Raw genomic sequence first — 22,752 nt, forward strand, 5'->3', positions numbered from 1 at the left:
TCAGATTGTTTCAACACAGAAACAGAAATCCAAAATCAGAAATCAATACATTTCACTTAGGAAGTACAAAACATTTTACCACTCTAAATCCCCCTCTTTTCTCTGTGTCCACCTATGAAGACAAATCAGCAAAATGCATGTATTCAAAGCAACTTCAGTCAAGTTAAAATGCATTTTAGCAAACCAACTCTGAACGTCAAAAAAAATAACCAAGCTCAGATCCTGTAGCAATCTGACCCAGAACATTATTTCTGAGCAGCCTATCCTCAAACTTCTCAACTCTCCATACCTTGCTCCACTCTCTTAAGAGACTGATTCTGCAAACTTTTTACACATCAAATTTATACTGAAACCAGCTAGTTTCCTACAGCTTCTACTGCAATAGAAAAAAGCATTACAAAAAACAAACAAACAAACAAACAAACACCTCTTTTAAAGCTCACATTCTCAAGACACTGAAGCAGGAGCATAATCTTCTATTTCAGCAAGGGTTGGGGTCAGGGAGGCTGTTTCATACCATTTACACATGGCAGGTGCCAACCACCATTTCCTAAAAGATCCACAACAGAATGGTTTAATGTCAGTACTAAACATTTGACATCAAATGCTATGACAAAAGTCTTATGCACAAATATAGTGCTGTATCTCTTAAGTACTCAATAGATGAAAGGGATTGCAATTAAAGTGCTTTAAGGTACCACATCATTTCATTGACTGGAATAAAAGCTTCTCCGACTTGACAATATCATGTGTAACTTTCCAATACAGACTCTTCCTACCTGGTTGGTTCTGATATTACAGGAGAGTGGCACCAGGGTGAACACTACATTTGGAAGACTGATTTTTTTAAGCCTTACTAAGCAGAAATTACATCCTTTAGAGATTCATTACTCAGTTCTGAAAGCATCTGATATGAGAAGGGATTCACGTTGTCAAAAGTTGAGTTGATTTTGAAAGTGAAAAATGTTTCCAATAGCAGACTCCATTCTGTTGCTGAAATGAGTGGCTGCCTCTTTCGGTTCTTGTGGCCCAATACGGAGCTTCTGCAGAAGAAAGCCTTCCAGTGACTAAATACTACTATGATTGTGTATCTCCAGCAAGAAAAAGAACTTGACTTCCAGCTTGATCGACATTCCTCACTGCAAAAACCAAAATGCTGCACTCTATTTATTTATTCATAAGCCATTCCTCAGCAGATCACATCCCTCTGTTCACAAGCCAGCGAGTTTTCCTGAGCAGGCCACAAAGGCAGATTATGTCAGACAGCGAAGCACAAGCCTTTTTTTTTTTGTTAATCCTGTTACTCTGGGATGAGATCACCCCACCGTGAGTCATTAATTCACAGAGACAGCTTGTAACACACAATAAAAAGCGGAGCCTTGTTCTAGAATCCCTACTGCACTGCCCAGGAGGCATCGAGAGCTTTTAGGCCTCTCAGTACCATACTACACATCTATCTATCTGTCTGAAGCACTTATCCTCAGTGCCCTGTAAGATTTTCACAAAAGCCAACGTAGACTCTAGACGGGTTTCAAGACCCAAACCACAGGCCTAGGCTACAGATGGACTTGAGCATTAAAACTTTCTTCTGAACCCGTCCCCAGCCACTCAGCTGGGTTTTGACAAATATAATTACCTAGATGCTTGCCACTGCAGTGCTCTGCCACAAGTCTTTTCTGTGCCTGGCCTTCAAGTTATAATTCTTTTAAGGAGATTCAGTTATGTGCACATTAAAAGAAATATATCCACTTCTGCATACTGGTAGGTCATGGTGCTCAACTTCCTTCTGTAAATCCTGAGTAGTTCTGGAATTGGACAGCAGCGACTTCTCTCACCTGCTGGAGCGCAGGAGTGGACAGCAAGATTGGCTGGAACAAATTAAGCAGGCTCAGAAACTAAAGAGATAGCACTACACAGGTTAATCAATCTCACACTGGGAGAACGTCTCCAGTCTCTTTTATTTCCATTTATAGAGATGCGTGAACATAAATCATCAGAATATAAAGAAAATATTTTCCAGTTAAAAATACAAGGCTACAGCTGGCCCCTCCAGGTACAGCTGAGATGATTTGCTATTTAGAGTTCCAGGACAGCACTGCATTTTGGGGCAACTCCAAGATGCTCCTTGAAACCTGAAGTCAAGGACCCATTTATCCCTGGTACCTTCTATTCTCACAGATTTGAACAGGCTCATTTCTAAGTTTTTTCATTATCTCAGCAGCACAAGATCAACCCTCTGTAAGAGTGAGGATCAATATGGAATGAGGATCGATATGAAATGATGAGACCGGGGGCAGGAGGAGGGAGGCGAACAAAAGGGAAAGATATATAAGCACAAGCATCCATGAAGAAATACTACTGCCATGAAAAGAAGGCACTTGAGTTAAATCATTCTGCCGTTGATTTTTTCAGTAGGACTTTAGAAAATAATCATTAAACTTGGGTTTATGTGGGCTTTTTTGTCTGCTTTCTTATGTGAGGATGGGAGGGTTAATTTGAAAGAAGACAGCAGGGTCAGAAAGGCCTCTCTCAGTCAGAAGAGCCTACAGGAATGGATATACAGAAAGAGGCTGGCACTTCACTGCCAGCCTGATTTCTCTGGAAATTGAGGAGTACACATGGACAGAGATGACCCAGTGCAGACAGCAACCTCTTGAACATAAGCAGCATAGCCTCTGACATGGAGAAGTCATTGTTTTGGCTGTGATTGCTCTTGCTGCTCCGTGCTTGTGCCAGACAACTGTCACACCACTTGCTTGCTGAGACCGTCACAGGTTAGATGAACAAGAAGCTGTGAACAGAAGGACAGGAGCAAGTGTCCAGCTGGCGAATTCTCTTCCAGGTTCCCCTGCATCGAGGGTTCCCTACTGCTTGCCAGTGCAACAGCTGATTCCTGAAACACAAGCATAAGAGGGAGAAAGTCACCACACTGCACTCCTGCTGCAGGAAGCCACTTATACAAGCAGGACTTAAATCACTGAGTCAGTGCCATTCAGTTTGCTAACATCAGTTTTCACTCCATAGACCCAATTCTCCCTTTCTGCTGCTGTAAAGCGGCAGCAGGCAGTGATCCCCACAGGATTACAATAGTGTGAAGCAGTCCTCACAGGAACACTGGACTGAAAGAAGCCAGAGCAGCACATATTGCAGATGCTAAGTCCAAAATGATTCACAGAAACATTCCTTTCAAGGTGTCCATCTTTGCATGCAACAACTCATGAAATGCTCCCACAGTCCTGTAACTCCTGTACTGAAACACTTGACAGGCTGCACAGTGAGCAAAATCTCTTTGTGTTTTCCTTTCTGTGCTCCCCTCAGCAGGCAGAGCTCTGTTGCCATCGAAGGCCACTGAGATGCTGAGTGAGTACCCAGCACACATAATCCACAGCACATATCCATGTGAGTAGGTGCAGGGACGTGAGCATCTCTGTATAACCACGTCAGTGGACCATCTGCTAAAGTCCTTCTACCTTGCTAAGAGCTGCACGCCAACACGCCTTCTTGATTGCAGCTGGCTGGAGGTACCAGACCTTCCTTCGTTGGAACAAGGCTACTGACAGGTCTCTTAAGAAGATGAAAAACAAACGAACAAAAAAACCCACAACGCTGTTCCCTCAGGCAGTCCATCAATACATTGACCAGAACTGAATAGACAAATATCCTATTAAAACAACCAAGCAGATCTATGGGCTGTTTTTCACAATCAGTGGCTGCAGAAGAAATGCTGGCCAAAGAGCCACAGAAACTAAAAATCTGCTATAGCAAAGGATCACTGCAGGCAGTAGCAGCACAGGCTTTGATACAGATACTCCCTCATGAGCACATAGACCGGGGCTTGAACAGGAGACTTGTAAAACCCATCTCCACAAGCAGCTGGAGTACAAGGAACAAGACACGCAGTGTGTTCCTTCCCATAAATCATCACTTACTAATTTAAGGGAATTCCTCACATCAGTGTGTCTCAGACCTGTCCTTCGGAGAAGCACAGATACCACGATCTCCAGATATCCTCTTGCCCTATGCAGAGGGCTGTCAGCAGAACAGTCCAACAGATCCCTAACTTCTGCTTGTTTTATAGTTCCGTGGAAACTGGAATTAGTGCTGTAGCTCCATGAAGATAACTCTGCCCTTGGCTTAATGAGATGTCATGCTCCAGAGCAGGGTTTTATGCATCACACATGGTTGGAAGAAGACTCACTGTATTTTTCTTCTGGCTTCAGGTCATTTCAAAATACCAGAATCTACACAGGGAGGATTAAGATCCCAGATAAAGCAGGCTGCACAGAGCAATCCCATCCCCTTCAAAACTTGGGCTGCAGCTTTACCTTTAAAAGGCTTTACTCCTTAAACACATAAGCTAAACTTGCCAACTCCAGCCTTGCTGGTGGGGAAGGCAAATACTGCCTTTGCTATAAATCAAGTCCATCCATTCTCTTTCTTTCCCCCCCTCGCCACGAGCATGGGCATAAACTACTGCAGTCTGGACATTTATGTGCTACAACCGCTACAGCTTGCTCCAGATGATGAAGAGCAGCTGATCCTCCTAGACGCAGGCTGAGTAACAGTTTCACAGATGTCAAGTTTGCTGCATTGTGCTTTATTTGTAGATCTTTCAGAAGATGATCCAAAATTAACAGATCAATTTCCTGGCTCAATGCTCTGCATTGTTTATCTCTTAACCTTCTAGAAGGAGGAAGCCGATCCAAGCAATTGAATTACCCCTGATGGCCACAGAGATCTGGAAATAAATCAAATATTTTGGGAAACCTCCTGAGCTTGCACACATTTCACAACGGGGGTTAAAATGAACTAGCATCTTCTACAGAGTGGGAGACAGGTGGAAGGCATAGATAACAAGCATCTCTCTTCAACTTGACGCATTTATAAGCCAGACTCCACTTAGACATTAGACGATAATTAGGAAATACTCATCAAAATATACCAGCATTGCTGAGTTTATTTTAAACTCTGTCAGATGTTTTCCTTCCTGAGAGTCACTCTTGGAACAATATCTCAGGGAGCTAAATGCTGGCACAAGCTGCCGAACTGACAGCGCGAGAGAAGCAAAGCGCAGGCACGGCGTGGGTGTGACGGAGCAGCAGCTGTGCATGCTTCCCCGCACAGCCTCAGCCAGGAGCCCAGCAGACCCAGGGCAGTGTGATGGCACAGGGCAGCTGGTGTAACCACTGCTCTGAGGTCACCAGCAAACCACCAACAGCTCCCCAGCAGGGTGGCTGGCAGAGTTACATAGGTGAAAATTCGAAATGAGAGGGAACTGAGTATACAGCCAGACTCATGAGCGGATCTAGGTGTACTCACACATGCTGCATCCTAGGCTCTGGCATCAGCTTTGGCCTCCCACCATCCCTTTTCTCAGGGCAGCAGTTGCCTTCCCATCTTCTTCCACTGTTCTTTCTAAGCATCACATTTATGCTCTCCACATCTGGCCAGCAAATCCCAGCCTGAACAGCTTGCCACACGTTCCTCTCACAGCACTGCTCCATTCCAACACTGCACGCTCAGATACGTCCACTGACTCTGACAGAAGGCAGAAGCCTTTTCACAGACATTTTCCTCACCCTACTCAACGGTTGTCCCCACCAAGAGTCCTTTCCTCCACATAACCTGGTTTAAAAAAAGTATATTATTTCTGGAAACTCTAATTAGTTATAGTTAGGTAATAGCTCTGTTCATATAAAGAATACCTGTATTAAATATTTAGGATGTTGATATCATGTAAATCAAGCAAGGTGTCCAGCCCTAGACAAGAATCAACTTGATCCACCACTGCAAGGTCACAGTGTTGAGCACCAGACCATGCCATGAAGGTTCTCTAGTGGATGTGTGGGGGTCATCTACAAATCCATGTGAAACGTAAGGGAGGCTTCACACACACACACAAGAGGAGGAAGCTGCAGACCAGACATCATTCATGTTCCGCCAGCCATTTGCCTGCTCATCTCTGCCAAAGCTGCCCAGCACTGCCAGTCCAAGGAGGCGTGAAGTGCGTCTCCATCGTCCTGCAGACATGAGCTTTGCCCACTGCTCAGGCCAGCCCGCGCCAGCACTGCAAGCCTACATTGCTACCCTGGTAATGAACTCAAGTGAACACACACAGTACTTCAGCTTGGCACACATAGAACTCATACCTGCCCAGAAAAATGCCACAGGCATGACTTCATTTGATATTATAGGCAGTAACACTGGAGGGGTGAAAGTTTACTGTGTTAAAAGTTGCTTTCCCTGCTGGTTCTCACATGCCTGTAATGAAACGGACCCACCAATTTATCTTCCAGACCTACAGCAAGTCTCTGGGAACAATTCCTAGGCTCTGCTCAGTTCCAGTGGATCCAAACCAGCTGCTAAGACATGGGCCGAGTCCTAGTTCACTGAAGTCTGTGAACCAGTCACCATCCACTCCAATTCCATTATCACTTCCCATGTTGGCAGGCTGAAGGCTGGAGATGGATCAGGTCATCATTCCTGAGGGACACAATCATATTGAATTTGCACAACTATTCCACATACAGTGTTGTTCACCCAATAGCTAGGCAAATGAAAATGCCCTCCTCCTCTTTTTGCAGGCCTGTGAGGAAACAAGTTTCTGAATATACTTTTTATTTTGCTTAATCTGACGTTCCTGTCAGGCTCCAATGTTTTTGTAAAATAACATTAATGTAAGCTTTTAAAATTATTTACATATTGAATGCAAGAAAGAGTTTTTCCTGGCCACACCAGTTAGACTTTTTCCTCTTTATATAAAAGCCTTTTGGAACCTTTGTACATAACAAGCTGAGGCAAGGAAGGAAAAGAACCTTACATGATTTCCTCTTACTAAAAGCCTGAGACAAACCCTGATAAAAGGACCGCTATTGGCAGTCCTGCTAGTGCAATACTTTGTGTGCTTAAAGCCTAATAAACCTAGTTTAGAGTTCCTAAGTCAAATGAGCACGCTTATTTCAACCTTTATACATGTTTTTAAAATATCACTCCCCACCACTGACAGACAATGACTTTCTCAGTCAAGGCTGTTCTGCAGTTTCATAGGATGCCTTTAATAAACCAACCAGAGGGTTAAATTCCAAGAGTATCAGGATAAAAGCAAGGCAGAAGCTGTGCCTCCAATGACTACAGCAGAGGCTTGGGAGCCAGGACTCCTCTGTTGCTGGCTCTGCCACAGATGCGTTTCACAGCTTCAAGCCATTCCCTTCATCTTCCATCTTCGCTAGAGTCTACCCAACCTGTACAACTTGGGTGGTCTCCATCAATCACCCCAAAGCATTTTCAGCTTTCCAGGGAAAGGATGGTGAAAGTGCAAGGAGTTAACAGTATTTCCATCCAACCTCAGGTGCCAGCCCTTACCCCAAGTCCCTAAGCCAGCTACCACTTGCCAGGAATATTCATAAAAGGTCACTTGTAGGGAAAAAAAATTCTCAGTGCTTAACAATTTGTTTTATTTGACATCTGACAGAATCGTTAACTTTGGAGGTATGGTTGAAGTGTCTTTAAAACACCAGCAAAAAAACCCACACAACTGTTCCACTTAAAAGTCAGAGAGATTTAGCAGACTAAGAGCAGGGACTCCCACAGTCTAGACCTCTCTCTGCCACTGGTTTAATACACTACCTTCACCAGGATATTTCATCTCTGCAAGAAAGTGATTAGAGCATTTCCAGCATAACTCACAGTATGCAACGAGGATCACCACTTAATACATGTACAGCGCTTCAGCGAGCTGAGTGCAGCACATTATGAAACTGGAACAAGCAGATCAAGGGAGAAAAACACAAATTCCAACATGAAAAAAGAACCCAAAACTCTTACTTTTTGCTTCCGCTGCCATCCCCGTAGCAATGTAGACTCTTGGAATCTAAAGCTGGGTGCTGACACTCCACGCAGACGGTGTGGCCCTCCCTGAGATACTGCATCCAGTGAGTGTACGAGTGGTGACTGTGCAAGCAGGCCGGTGTGATGGCCACAAGCTGGAATTCGACACAGTATCTGCAAGCAAAATAACCAACTAGGTTAGTGCCTTCCACGGGACAGTAAGAGCAAGATGAAATTCAGTGACTACAGATTACTAATTAGAAACAAACAAACAAAATCCAGCACCCAAGGCTATGAAAAACAGAACATGTGAAGTAGCTGTATTCTGACAAGCTTAAACGGGGAGTAAAGCCACTCTGTGATGCTTTCAACTCACATATCAAATAATAGCAGGTATTACCAACACCTCTTTTTTAAATGGAGATGCAAACAGGTCAAGCATTTGACTAAAGCCAAAAACCAACAGGGCCAGATCTTCTGATTCCATGCCTGGTATCTATTTGCTCAGCCACACTTCTCCATCATCTGCTCTCAATTACTTACAATGAATTTTGTAGAGTGATTTGTGATGGGAGCTAAGATTTGGTCCGTAAAGGATTTCCTTGCAATGATCTCCCTCCTAAGAGACAGTGAGGTTGTCATGTCTCATTACAAAGACTACCAGACTGACATGGCACTTCTGCTCTGCTCAGACTGCTCTGTGCTTCTGCTTCTAACCAAACCTGGCAGGAAAGCTGAAAAGACCTGGCCTTGTTTGAAGGGGAAAACCAAGGAAGTTTGGTAACTGTCTACAAACACAGCAAAGAATTGGGTTCCAGTCTAGACTGGTTGTATATCAGTTATCACGGGGATTTCCAAACACCTTCAAGTGAACTGTGCGAGCAGCTTGCTTCCCTGCCTTATCTGAAAGGGAGCAGGAACAAACGCGTGCAGTAGACCTGTGCTGACATTTCAGAATTTTACAGGGAGAAGACTCAACTAACTATGAGTGCAAGGGAGGCACACTATGGAAATGCTTACATGTGCAACAGCATGTGGGGAAATAAATCAACAAGTGTTTGGTTACTTCGCACTGCAAGAGCAGTTCTGGGAAACTACACACCATTCACAGGAATGGCAGCTCTCCACAAGAACCAAGTGAATCATCAGGGACTACAATAAAATTCCGTGGAGAATAACCACCCTACAAAGCTGTGTGCAAGGGCTAATAGGATGAAAGACAACCTTTCATACCAGCACTGTGTTGCTGCAACTAATGACCCCAACTGGGAAAGATGAGGACTGGGAAGGTCGATGCCAGCCCTCTGTATTTGGGGCACCAGCCTGGAGGCAGTTCAGCATGCACAGAGCAGCTGTGTCTCAGTGGGTAAAACGCAACAGATGGTTTTCTGCACAACCCCGTCTGTACCTGTGCTGTGCAACAGTACCACAGAAGAGAACGGGCAGCATTACAGCCAAAAGGAGCTGAAATGGGAGGAGGAAGGGTTTCCCATGCAACAAGATAGCAGATTCTGTCCCCTTAGAATTTATTCTATTTACATAGAACAGTGCAAACAGCACCTGTTTCCACTTCTGACACCAAGGCATCATCCCTCAGGTTAGCAGCTCTCACCAATGCTACTGGGGGCTCAGCATTAACCCTCAGCAGCCAACAATAGCTATAACATATTTCTATTCCATGACGCTTGTCTCCATTATACAATTAAAGACTGAACCTCAATGACATATAGATAGAAAAGAAACCCTGGATTAGGAACACTCTTCTCTCTCATGGCAACTAGTAAGGACCAAGGCTCCTGTAAGGCTGGTGTTAACAAGTTTTCCAGTCAGTGAGTATCTTAAGGAGAGACATGCTCGACTTACGCTGGTTAAAGAAGTAGCACAAGTGTCATCTGTCAGGATTGCTGAGCAGGTGCATCACACTCCAGTGCCCACAGTCTGACAGCATTAGCTCTTGTAGAGTATATATACAATGTATGCTTATAGTAAAGATGCGTGTATAAATATTAAATATGGTCTCTGGTTAGGAATCTTTTCAAGAAGCAGTCTAATTAAGAACAGCCACAAAACTTTCAATGGTTCCTTGCCAGACATCCTGCCATGAAGACAAGCACTGAGCACTCCAACTGGACATTGAGAAGAGCCAAAGTGACTGGTCTTTGGCTTACTGACCACCCGATCTCAGCTCATGACATCACTGCTGTTTAAGATCTGAATTTCAGCCTTGCACTGGCCTTACATCAAGGCAGTCCAACAACTTTCAGGTTCACTGCAGATATTGCTGTTGCTTAGGGGAGAGCAGCACCCTGCTCTAATGAAGTGCTCTTGTCCTGATGGTCCTTATCAGCAGGATGCTGGGCCCTGAACTGCTACCAGAAAGATGTTCAAGGTGGAGTGTGACTGTGTCCCTGTGCAGAGCCTCCAACTTACCCCACTCTTTCATTGCCGTCATCTGCAGCTCTTTTTTTCCTTGCTTTTCCAAAACCTCCTGTTGTTATTAACGCGGGGACTGCATATATCAAAGAGAAAAAGTACACTGAGTAAGTGATAACACCGCACTGAGGCTGTCAATGTCTGCAAAACAGTGAAGCTGGACCTTTAATTTCATATGGTTTTATCTTTGGCAGGACAGAAAAACAAATATAACCTTGTATTTTCGTATTATCAGTGACCACCAAACATTTCACTGAGAAGAGAATCTGTATACCTACTATATTTTTGCCTGAGTAGAGCAAGCCTTTGCATCTCTGAAGTAGAGTAAGGCACTCCCAAAAGACCGAGCGGGAGGCAATATTCACTTAATGCCGACCCTGAAGAGGTTTGGAAAAGCCAGTTGTAGCTAGAATTCAGACTGGACAGATTTTGACCCAAAAATAACAGTAAAAAAATCATGAGCAGTTCTTCTAAAAATCAGCAAAGGTATGTCATAAAAACTTAACCAGAACAAACTCAGATCAGGCATTTCTCCACAAACCAGCAGGAGGTTTCCTCTGCATGCACACTGCTTCAGTGCAGAGAAGTCATACCTTGCCTTTGATGGGTATTGCTCCTTCATGACTTCTTACAGATGACTCATTAAAAGAAAAAAAAAGTGCTCAACACTCACTTCCAGAAGTTTTAAACTAGCATTAATCTACCAACACTATCAAAAGTGCCAGAGATTTACAGTTGTATAAGTGAGAACACAACAGGTCTGTAATATTTCACTTTTGAAACACACCAGACCACAGCAAACGGCAGGCGCTATTTTTAAATATTGTCCCAGGAAGGATATCTCTAAACCCCTGCGTGAAGAGCTCAGTTCTCAGTTACACCAGACAGGCCCAGAGCTAATCTGCTGGTGTCTGAAAACAACACTTTTCAAATACAATAAAGACCAAGCCTGCTGGCCTAAACAAGAGTCGTCCCCCTATTACCAAGACACTTACATTTTCAGTGGACTTACTCAGGGACTGCTTGCACTCTGTTCCTTGCTGAGTCCAGTACTCCACGCAGCCAGCCCTCTCCTCCAGAGGAGGGCATACCTCTCCTCCGTTCCTGGGCTCCTGGATGACATGCCTCCTCCGAACACGGTATGTTGTCTTGCAAGGCTCTGCACAGCCGCTCCAGACGCTCCACTGAGATACAACACAGGGGATAACTGGAAGAAGAGTAAGAAACAGGAGTGTGAAACATTACAGAAATGAGGCAAGCAACGCGCCTTCTCCAGAAAACGCTTTTTGACACAGTTCTGTACCACCTTCCTTTTTTCACACCTGTCCCAAAGTTGTGCCGGGCAGTTTCCAGTAGCTCTGTTCCCAAGAGTCATCTGGCCAGAAGTTCCAGCCAGCCAAGCCAAATCAAACTACATGGGGCCACTCACCTCCCTCTAGCTACGCTGCTGCAAGCCTCCAATGCAAACTGGCACCTGCACTGAATGAACTGGAAACTTCTAAATTAGACTAGGTCAAACTGAGTTGTAAGAAAAGAGGAGGATAAAGAGGACAAGGAAAGGAAACCCTTCACCCATGTAAGGCCTAAAAATCTTACTGATTTCTCTTGTCAGGTGTCACACATCAAATGACAACCAGCCATGGAGTCTGAACCACTGCATGGCTGGCTGGAGTTGGTGGCAGTGTTCAACAAGTGAAATACAATACAATAGCTTCTACCTTGTACATGTTGCAACCAATTTCAAGACATTTATCCAGGACTTCAAATTTTGGGAATCTTTAGTAAGTAATGCATCAAAAATCTTCATGTCCTTGAGCATCCCTACCTGCTCTCACACGGTATCCTTGGTACCAAACTCCAAAGCTTCAGCTTGCAAGCAGCTACAAAAACGTCTTCCCTTAGCATTTACTATCCCATCCACTCACTCTAAAACACACCGGTATCATTCCCTATGTCGCATATCCCCTTTTGTGATCTCTTCCCCATGAGCGTGCCCATAGTTGAGCTTCGTCTGGAGAGAACTATCCAAATCAACAGAGGACATACTCAAGAGCACAACAGCATTCACCTGCTGGCCTCTCTCAAAGGCAACCTGGTACAATAGCCCAGTAATATACTTAATCAATTGTACTTAACCAACACAACCTAAACATCAAAAACAACACATCCAGAAAAAAAACACTTGCAGGTAAGCCCAGTCTTCTACATTGTTTGGATCTATATAAGAAATACAACTTGAGAAAATCATGCCTTGCTCAGATATGCCACCAGCAGGATTATTCACTCAGCTCACTTCCCATCACATTCTGCCTATTTCTTTATAGCCAAAAAGACTGGACAGAGAACTGTACTTTTTCTTGGTATTGTCCACAGAAGCATTTTAGATTTTAAATCTGGCAGTAAAAAGAAAAAAAAGGAAATTTGTATCATTATGCCCAGGTCAGTGTTGCTGATGCGGTAGGTCTGACACAGCCACACAGAGTATCAGAGGTGGGTTTAGCATGTGTGTATTCACATTTTCCACTGACTCCAGTAACTACTGCTTTTGCAAATATTTAGGCAGAAGAAGTGCGATTCCTGTCCTCCCTGAGCCTTTCATCTTCTTGGGTGGCGCTTCCAACCAGCAAACAAAATTTGGACTGAGCACAAAACTCTTAGGAGGACCAAGTGAATGCAGCGAGCCTTCCACTGGCCAAGGGAGAGCAGGGGCACATCAGGGAGCACCGCCTAGCTTCACTGTCCCTGCAACGCTCCTGAGAAACAATTCTGTGGACGCTAAACCGTACATTTATTATCACGGCATAGGAAGACTACCTGCCAGAGAACTGCCAAAACATTTCACTGCTTCTGTGTCCACACTTCATCTGTGAACCACACCATCTGACCTGACTTAGCAGAAGGCAAAAGGACACCAGAATTCCAGCCTTGGCTGCTCTGGCATCTCTCTTTCTCCCGGCAGGACACTGGCTGGCCTCCACTGTAATTGTGTCTGGCCAGCCCTTCTGCTCAGGAACTCCTGGCGGGTATCAGTGGGAACAGAGCCTCACATGCCTTTTGTAATTAACTGTGCCTCACAATTCAATCTTCCCTGCCTGGCTGAAACAGTAACAGGAGCACACGGGTGCAGAGAAGCTGGGATGTCACTGTTTTGATTACATCCCTTCTTCCCTAATGTTTTCAGAAACTTTAGGAAGATTTTTCATATGCTTTTCTTTTTTGTCCAAAGGCACCACAAACAGTTTTTAAACCTATTCAGAGATTTATCAATTATCTAACAGATTGAGACATTTCATAGATGCAGCGATGTACCACAAGAAAAGCCTGTGCATCAGCTTGTATGCTGCACAATGTTACGATCCTTTTGTGCATCATATTTTGAATCTTCTGCCCTTTTCGGTTTCATTTGGCCTCAGATAGTAACGTCTTTGCCTTCGTATTTTGCTTTAAAGTTACTTTGATAAAGGAGCTCTGTAGCGATTGGACAAAAAGAAAACTGCAGAAGAAAGGCCAGGCTACAAAGACAACACAAATCAAAGCAGAGCTGGGTCCCTTCCATGCAGCACAGAGGGACCACAAGAAGAGGGCAGCGGTATCGTGCCACGCACAGAGCCAGTCCCCAGGACCCATGCAAGCCAGCAGGATGCTGCCGTACCGCCGGAGAGCCACGGGACGGCACCGCCGAGCACGGTGCGACACCAGGGACACCACGGGACTGGAGCCGTGATCGCCCTTTGCCATTTCCTCATGAGGTGTAAGCACCTGCAAACACATTTCTCTTACCGCCCTGCTGTAACACGAACGGGGTGCATGAGGGGTTCCTACCGACGCCGGCTATCCCGGAGGACTGCCGAAAGCAGCGGGAGCAGAGGAGGACAGCCAGCAGGGCTGGGGCACTGCTGTGACAGCCTGGGGCCAGGCCAGCATGCTGCAGGGGGGGGTCCCATCGCTGTCCTGCTCACCGCTGCCTGCTGTGCCCAGGGGCTGGTGGGGGTCTCCTTGTTCACAATTTGTCTAAAGTGCATCGGGATGATCTTATTTCCTTCCAACTTCAGGATGAACTTATTTCCTACCTGCCTTCCTGCTCTCTCTTGAAAGGAAAAAGGCAATTGAATCACAGGAACGTCAGCCTGAAGCAAAACTGCGCAAAGGCACAGCTATGCAGGTTGGAAAATAAAAAAAAAGCCATTACGTGAGGGGATAAGTCTCCTCGAGGATGCTATTTGTGGGAAAGGGATATGGGATTGCACCACTCACTAAAATAACTGATCTCCTTAATACACACCTGTACTTTACCAGCAGACGTTTACGGAGGGCATGCTGCCCGCCGCCCCCGAGGCTCAGCAGCACGGGCACTGCGGGGCTGCAAAGATCAGCATGAGCAGTGGGTTTGATCCCACCCATCGTTACCAGCCCCCACAGGCACAGGGACGGGGGCTTCTGAGTCAGGAAACGTCCCATTTCACATGTGTAAACCCGTCAAGTCGCTCAACCTCCCATTCACCACTCAGAACAGCGGAGCGAACTCCCCCCTTCAGGGTTATTTTGGGGCTCGGCTCCCACTCCAGCTCGCCGAGGCAGGCACGGCCGTACCTTCCACCATCCCCACACACACCCTGACGCCCCCTGCCCATGGCACCTGGGCACCTCCAAGCCTTGGTGTGGAGCAAAGCTCCCCAGTTCGGCCACCCCACGCCCCCTCTCGCCATCCCCACACCCGTACCTCAGCCCTGCCCGGTGCGGGACACCTCCGAGGAGGACGGGCAGCGGGGCACCGGGAGCCACACTCACCTGGGCAGGCCTGGGCATAGTCGTGGCAGCAGTCGAGGGTGTGCTCGCACGCCTGGTCGCAGTAGCAGGGCCCGTAGGAGCCGTCGGGCCGCCAGCCGGTGCCCAGGCACGACGGGTCGCGGCCGGGGCAGCACAGCCCGAGGGCGGCACAGCCGGCGGCGGCGCGGCGGGGCAGGGCCAGCAGCGCCAGCACCAGCGCGGCGGCACGGCCCGGCATGGCGGCCCGGCACGGCCTGAGGGGCCCGAGGGGAGGCTCTGCCCGGCCCCGGCTCCTTTCGTTACTCCTGGGCTGCTGCGGGGGGAAGGAGCCGGCCCGCCTCCCCCGCGCCCCGGCCCCGCCGCTGTGAGGGGAAGGCACCGGGCAGGGCCCGCCCGGCCTCCCGCGGGGTGCCCCGGGGCCGGGGCGCGGCGGAGCCCGGGGGCGGCTCCCGGCCCGGGGCCGTGGGTTCAGAGCCGGCTTCGAGAGCCCTCGGGCGGCTCTTGGTGCTCCTGCCGGGGCCCGGGTGCCTCCCGGCCGTCGTGGCAGCTCCCCGAAGGTGCTGCAGGGTTTTGAAGGGGGTCGTTTCTGCACTGACTGCTAGCGCTCGCCAGCCGAATTATCGTGAGGAGTGTCAGCAAAACCAACCAAAAGAGACCTTTTTGTTTTTTTTTTTTTCCCCAGATTTGACTCCAGCATACCTCAGGAGGCATTAAAAACCTGAAACTACTCCTCTCCCGGTACAGTACAGCAGCTTACAAGAAAGACGACCCAGCCGGCTATAGTGCCTCTCTACAGAGCTACTCTGAATTTTCTGCTTACTTTCAAATGCAAGAAGCTTAAAGTGATTAGAGCCACTCCTGTGAATTATTTAGCTATTCAGTGGGATGCTAAAGGCTTTACTGTAACTTCTTATCAAACAGACGTGCTTTAAAATATTGATCACAACAGATGTTCTACCTTGCCGAATACTGTACTGGGATTTATAAAACCCACCCACTGATTTTTTGCGACTGATTATGCTGTTGTACTAATGGTGGGTACGGGCAGAGTGTTCCCACTTCAGGGAGATTGCAGCAAAGATGCTTCTAGAAAAAAAAATAATAGAAAAATAAAAACACGAATATTGCTGGACAGGCTAACACTTTCATCATGCACAGTGCTGGAGGCATGGGAGCAGAGAAGACCTGGCATCGCACCAAACCAGGCATAACATGGTAAAATCTTCCAAAAAGATAAGGATTGAAAGGAACTTTAGCTTCTTTGTGCTTCCCTAGATACCTGTATCAAGGAAATGATGTCTCATTTTCTTGGCAGTGGTCAGATATTGCCTCCTTGGAAATCATACACGTAACAAATCCTACAGTGGGTAAGAGACAAAAAGCCCATGAGAGGAAAGAGAAGAGCACTAAAAATTAGAGGCCATAGGGTCTAGGAAGAAATTTAAAGATACCAGGTGTTAATTCCTGCCTCTGCCAATGAGTCACTCGCTATGTGACCACAAGTCATTTAATCAATGTATGTCTCATTCTTGATCTAGAACAGGAAGAACATTCAAAAGGAGTCTGCATTACTCAACTAATTAGTCAACACAAACAGAGGACTGTACGGCTTTTGCACAATTAACCGAGGGCCAGTAATAAAGAACACTTCCCAGGTGTTTCTGTTTCCAGCACTGACGCTGCCGTGCTCCAAGTTGGGGTAGGAGGAATACAACCATATTATTCTGAGACACACAAAACTGACTGAAAAAAAATTACTTTCAGAAAACAGTGTTCTCATATTAAGACTGCAATTTTGACTGTTCCTGTACTATTAGGAAAATCAGATCTGGGTCCGGATGAACCTGGGGGTTTACATTCAATACACCCCCCTTGGGGGCTCTTGGGAGAAAACTTTGTTGCTTATCTCATGTTCCTAGTCTGAAAGCAAAAGTTCCTCCTTGTGGTTTGACGTAATCCTAGGGGATTTTTTTTTTAAAGGCTTGGATCTTTTTTCCCCTGACATGCTCCAAAGATAATAATGTTAAAGAAGCCAGGGAAAACATGGCCCAAGCCCTGGACCATAGCAGCCCTGCTATGGGCTGTTGCAAAAGAATTGCCGAGTCTAAAAGTGGGACTGTTGGCCCTATGAGGTATATTGGAGCCAAGCAAGCGTGCTTTATAGAAACTAACTGTGGCTAGCCCATGTTACAAGGAGAGTTCAGCAGCAGAACAGCTTGCAGGGCTGTCCTTGGCAGTGGAAATTGTCTTCCAGCTTACAGGGAACATCAAGCAGCAGCTCACCAGGGCAGGTGGAAAAGCAGCTTTATCTGCTTGTTCAAACACAGCTGCTTTCCCTGCTGGCCATGAGGGGCTCCTTCCCTCTTGCTCATTTTCCCTTGCTTAATTAAGTTGCACCGTGATGGAGCTGCTGCTGACCCAGTTCCCAGAGGCCCTCCTGCTCCCTTCGTTAACGCTGATGGACAGAGGATGTCAGCAGATGCAACGTCCGCCCCAAGTGACAAAGGGAAGGAAGCTTATTCTCATTTCTGTTCTGGATGGTGTCTGGGATAGTTCATCACTGTCCATTACCATCTCTGACACAGGCTGAGCCACCCATCTGTGGCATGGGGAATTCTGTCCAATACCAGCTCCTTCTTAAACTTCATTTTGCTATAAGCCCCCTCCTCCTGACAAAATAAAATAAAATAAAATAAAATAAAATAAAATAAAATAAAATAAAATAAAATAAATCATTATGTAGCCTGGATAGTATTTTCCACATTTTCAAACAGGATTTACCCTATTCCCTATATGTATCCATCTCTGTATCTGTCTGTCACCTGATGATTTACATGTACACTGTAAATGCATTAGGAGAGAGGTATTTTCTTTGTTCTGTGTTTGTACAGCCCCTTGCACATTACATCCCTTGTGCAGGACCTGAATTCTTGTGCATTGCAGCAATAAGGACATCAGCAGAGCTATCAGTACACAGGCCAAAAAAAAAAAAAGGTTCTGGTTTAGAGCATCTGATTTTAGCCTCCATTGTGACAGCCAAGTCTGTAAAAGCATAAAAGGAAAGTAGCCAACCAAGTGATCTGATTTCTTGGAGCTGATTTCTACAGATATGTGAAGGCCACGAGAGAGCTGGCTGCCAACTCATTCAAACCCTTCTTAGAAGCTATCTCATGAGATGCTCTGCTTGTTTTGTTCTGTCTCAGCAAGTATCACCAGTTCACTTGAGCCTTCCGGAGTATGACACAAATCAACAGACATGACAACAATGCTTGTCCAAAACAAAGCAAAGGTCAGTATTTCCACCTATGCTTTTGCTGCGACGAGCAGGTACCAACTTGAGTAATTCCAGGTGTACATATCAGCTTTGTTCTCAGCTTTTAAATACCAGCAGAGAAACCCTCAGAAACTTTAATGTTTTCAAAAAAAAAAAAAAAAAGCTGGGACAAATAATCAAGCTTCCTACTACTATTAAATCCAATAGATGCAGCAAAACACCAAGACCAAGAAACCCAACGAGAGGTTGAGGCCTTTTGGGATAGGTGATAATCAGATTCTCCTCTGCTGCTCTAAGCACAGATGGTATTTAAACAAACCAAATCTTTGTGCCAACTCCTGTCACCCCTTCACCCTTTGGAAGCTGAGCTCTCAACTAGTAGCTACATTAAAATCTTTCAACCCTTTCTTCCTATCTGATCACCCTGTTTCTGGGGATACCCCCCTTCATGAAATGGTGCTGTAGCATCCTTTGAAACAGGGTGTTTAATTTTCAGTAGTAGTTATATTCAGGTGCAAGCCCTACATTTCCTCGCTCTCAGGTTGCTGCTCTGGCAGGGCAGTAGCACTTGCTCCTAAGCCCTGCGGGCCTGACCCAGACACAGTGCAGCAGAGGAGAGGAGGGCCAACATGAAACCAAAGAGACCAAACTGCCCCATGCTATTCTTAACTAACTCTCCCTTTCAAACTGTCCATTATGCTTGTGCCTCACTGATCAGGCAGAATAGGGGCAAGCTGGCCACATGCCAAGGCCAAAGCAACTGCTGCGGTTTTGTGTTCAGGGCACTTAGCTGATCCTGTAGTTTGCTGAGTGTTTTCCCATCCCAGATCCTTCCCTCTGTGTGGCAGATAGGAAAAAAAAAAGCCTCCAACACAAGAAAAGCAGGGAACACATGCAAGAAAAACCTGGCAATCTCTGATGATTTACCCTACCTGGATATTCCACTGAAGCCATTCAGTGGAGCCTGAGAAGAATTTATTTCTTGTTTCATTCAGTTGTTTAACTCCCTTCCCCTTGTGCTGGCAGTAGGAGATCTCTGAAGCATCTCAGCCCTTCATCACACCCGAGGCCCCGAGGATGCAGCTTTCCCAGCCCTGACGTTAAAATTGCTCAGTACACACAGGTCTTCCCTTACATGGGTCAAAGACATCCTTTGCACAAGCTGGTTAGTGTCCTCCTTCTCAGAGCTGCTCTAACCAGAGCAGAGACTAGGATCTGATCTCAGACTGCTGCTGATAAAAAGCTGAGCACTCATTTATCCACTAGAAAAGCTGCATTAGGTCAAAACAAAGACCTATCTCCCCTCGTATCTGTGTTCAATAGTGGCCAATACCCGATGCCCAGGAGGGAGTAAAAGTTGTAGGATGGTATTTCCCCAGAATGCTTTCAGACCTTCCGGTAAATCACTTCCAGGATTTCCTAATAGCTGGTGCCCATGCCTCAGCCAATATGTTTTATACAAATCCTCTGCCATCCCACTTCAGACCAATGTAAGCTTTTAGCCCCCGCAGCCTCTCACAGAAGAATGCCGTGCTGCATGGGGCACAAAGTTATTCTCAACCTGACATCAGTTGATTTAATTGGAATTCCTGGTTCTTGTATTGGCAGAGACAGGGAACAATCAATTCTCATTTACTTTCTCAAGGCCACTTAGGATTCTATAGATCGCCATTGAGTTCTCCCTTAATCACCTCTCTTGCAGGCTGAAGAAGGAGCTGAAGGGGCTGCCTTGGCAGTGGTTTGATTTAGGAGAGAGGTGCCACGAGCCCAGGCTCTGCCTCAGCAGCTCCACCACCATGGTTTCCCTGCCACTAGTTGTGTTTCCAGCATCCAGTTCCTTCCCTGCTCACCTCACAGGTCCTGGCCCTCTCGAGTCTTTCTTTAGGTTAGCTGGACCTTAATGACAAAAGAAATCACTGCTGCAGATGTGGTCTTGCTTTCCCATGCACCCACTCACAATACGAATTCACACAGTTAAGGTCAAGATGAAAACAAACTGACACAGACATGCTAAGGGCTTAGGAAAAAAAAAGAAAAGAAAAAGAAAAGAAAATCTGATGTGTGAAAATATCCTAATGCAAGAATTAAGGTGTTTTTTTTTCTTCTTTCTTTCAGAAACTCAAAACAACAATTGTAAAATCTAGAGGAGCTAGGTGATTTACTTTCACACCTGCTCCTGCTTTCTTAAAATGCCTGTCTGCCTGCTTATCCCAGGCACCCCATACAGAAAGCTGCAATTAAAAAAGTGTTGGGGGGTCAGGAAAGGGAGGAAGACTAGGCACTGAGTCTTAAAAAAGACTTATTTGGGAAAAGATTCAGGTGGAATTTTCTTTTATCAAGACCAGTAAGCAAAGAATACATCTGCAGGGATCCTAACGCCACTTTACTTGGAGGAGATTCAAGCTCTGCGCTGCAATTCTCTCCTTTGCAGCGTCCTTTGAGATCTCAGAATAGAAGTGAAAAGACCTTTGAATGGCATTCTCCTTCTCCCTTTCTGTATGCATCTGCTATTTTTTAGCACGCAGACATGGGTTAAGAGTTGCTACCAAGCACAATTCAGAGATATTGCTGATTGCCATCTGAAGAAAGCAGACTATAGACCCGTGAGACCTGAGATACTAGCTCTTGCTGTAGTAGAGAAGAACATCAGACCAAACAGTCCTAAACTCCACCTGCAAACAAAGCCCAGCCAGCAGCAGTCCTATATCCTGACAAAGGGGTAGGATCTCATTAGGACTGAAGGGCATTTTGGTCAGCACACCTGAACTGGGCTGCTGACCCAGAACCATCTCAACCAGAAAAAAATCCTTTCTTGTTAGGCCTGGACTTTCCTGTGTGCTTAGGAGGCAAGGAACAGCTGCACACCCCTTCAGACATGCCTTTGCCACCCTCGTAAAGCTCACGGTCACCTGCAGAGAGGAAAACCACATCCAGACGGAGTGTGCAGAGGGCACTAGCAGAGGGCAGCAGTCTTCCCCAGTCTTCCCCATATGACCACGTAGGTCCACAGTCTCCATTTTTCAGGTCACGGATTTTGTCCCCAAGACCCAGACTCCCAAGGTACTGCCGAGAGAGTCCCCATCACGGCAGAGCAGTTATGGCTGGGCCTCTGTCACAGCAGCAAACACCTTCTTGGGTTTAAACCTCAAGGGCATTTGCCCTTGATAAAGGCAGCATCTCAGCACAGTCCCACAGCTCAGACTGCAGCCCAGGGGAGGTGTGATCTGCTCATTCCGCCTTCTCCTCTCTCGTACGCAATGCTGCGTTATAAGACCATGGGGGGAAATCAGGATGGAAGAGAAGTAGAGTTGTCACTCCTCACTCAGGTGTGGCTGTGGGCACAGAGACCAGGGGTGGAAGCCATGCCCTCTCCTCTGCCCAGACCCATTCCACAACCCCATCACATACAGAGCGGGGCTATGACTCACCCAGGGCATAAAGGAAACAAACTCGTTGTCATTAAAAAGCTATTATCTTTAATGAAAGCTGGAGGAGGTTCAAAGTGGCCAGGACTCTTATTTAGAAAACAGAAAAGATAAATACTTTAATAAAAAGCTTTTAGTGGTTTTCTCTCTAGTTCTTCTGCTTCCCCGAAGAAAAAGAAAGGAAACCAGCCAACTTTTCTGAATCCAGTACTTTGTATTTGGATGGTCTTTCTTTTCCTAAGAGAAAGTGAAGGAACAACTTGAGAGTCTGAGCCATGACGGACAACCCTATGAACAAGGCAAGCCATACTTCTAAGCAGAAGAAAAGCCCTGAATAGGTTTGCATTCAAGTCAAAGCTGGAATTTTTCCCTAGTCTGTAGAACCTGACTCCACAAAGCATCACTGGGAATCTTTTAAATCCAGAATAACCCTATAGCAAGACACACTCTCTAGAAGGAACACAATGCCTAAAATCCTCCATCAATTCCCCAAGCTACGTGACCCTTCTCCCACATCAAGTCGAAAGCAGTGCCTGGCTTTTCAGATTCCTCCGAAACTAGTTCCACTCTCCTACTTTCACCAGCTGCCTCCACACACACAGCCACCTCCTCCTTCGGCCCCTGCACCTCTGCATCCTCCTCCAGCACTGCTTCTCTGGCAGCCCCACCACGCTGGGGGATCCCTCCAGGCAGGAGCAGCCTTACCCTCCTCCCCTGACTCGCGCTATGGCTTGGTGCTACAGAAATAGCCTGTGGGATTTTGTTGCTGGTGTTTAAGGAGGAACCAGATCAACACCAGATCACCCCCATCACACGCAAGTTAACTTTAGCTGATGTTCTGAACATAAGAGCCTAGGACTCCAGGCCCCCATTTCTCCTTCTCTGTGCACACAGTTGCCAAGCTGCAACTTGGCATAGCCCAGAACACAGGTCCCTTTGCTTCTCACAAGTGGATGTCTGTTAGATTAAGACAAAGCAAGCTAACATCTTCCTTTTCTGAAACTGATAAATCTAAGACAAATATCA

At 46.3% G+C, this 22,752-nt stretch overlaps 1 protein-coding gene across 2 annotated transcripts; it reads right to left on the reverse strand.

Moving 5' to 3' along the window:
- Nucleotides 1–1,939: 1,939 nt before the first annotated feature.
- On the reverse strand, nt 1,940–15,670 carry LOC106040595 (somatomedin-B and thrombospondin type-1 domain-containing protein-like). Of its 2 annotated transcripts, none has more exons than XM_013188600.3 (5): nt 15,049–15,649; nt 11,273–11,467; nt 10,258–10,336; nt 7,825–8,001; nt 1,940–2,893 (listed from the first exon to the last, which is right to left on the reverse strand). In XM_013188600.3, exons 1-5 carry the CDS (start codon nt 15,263–15,265, stop codon nt 2,776–2,778), a joined length of 786 nt encoding a protein of 261 aa, XP_013044054.2. In that variant the 5' UTR covers nt 15,266–15,649; the 3' UTR covers nt 1,940–2,775. The 2 variants fall into 2 exon arrangements, with proteins under 2 accessions (XP_013044054.2, XP_047928462.1); XM_048072505.2 differs by lacking the exon at nt 1,940–2,893 and adding an exon at nt 2,900–6,483 and having other exon boundaries at nt 15,049–15,670.
- Between the last annotated feature and the right edge of the window lie 7,082 nt (nt 15,671–22,752).

This window comes from Anser cygnoides, chromosome 16, assembly GCF_040182565.1.
Source record: "Anser cygnoides isolate HZ-2024a breed goose chromosome 16, Taihu_goose_T2T_genome, whole genome shotgun sequence".
NCBI lineage: Eukaryota > Metazoa > Chordata > Aves > Anseriformes > Anatidae > Anser > Anser cygnoides.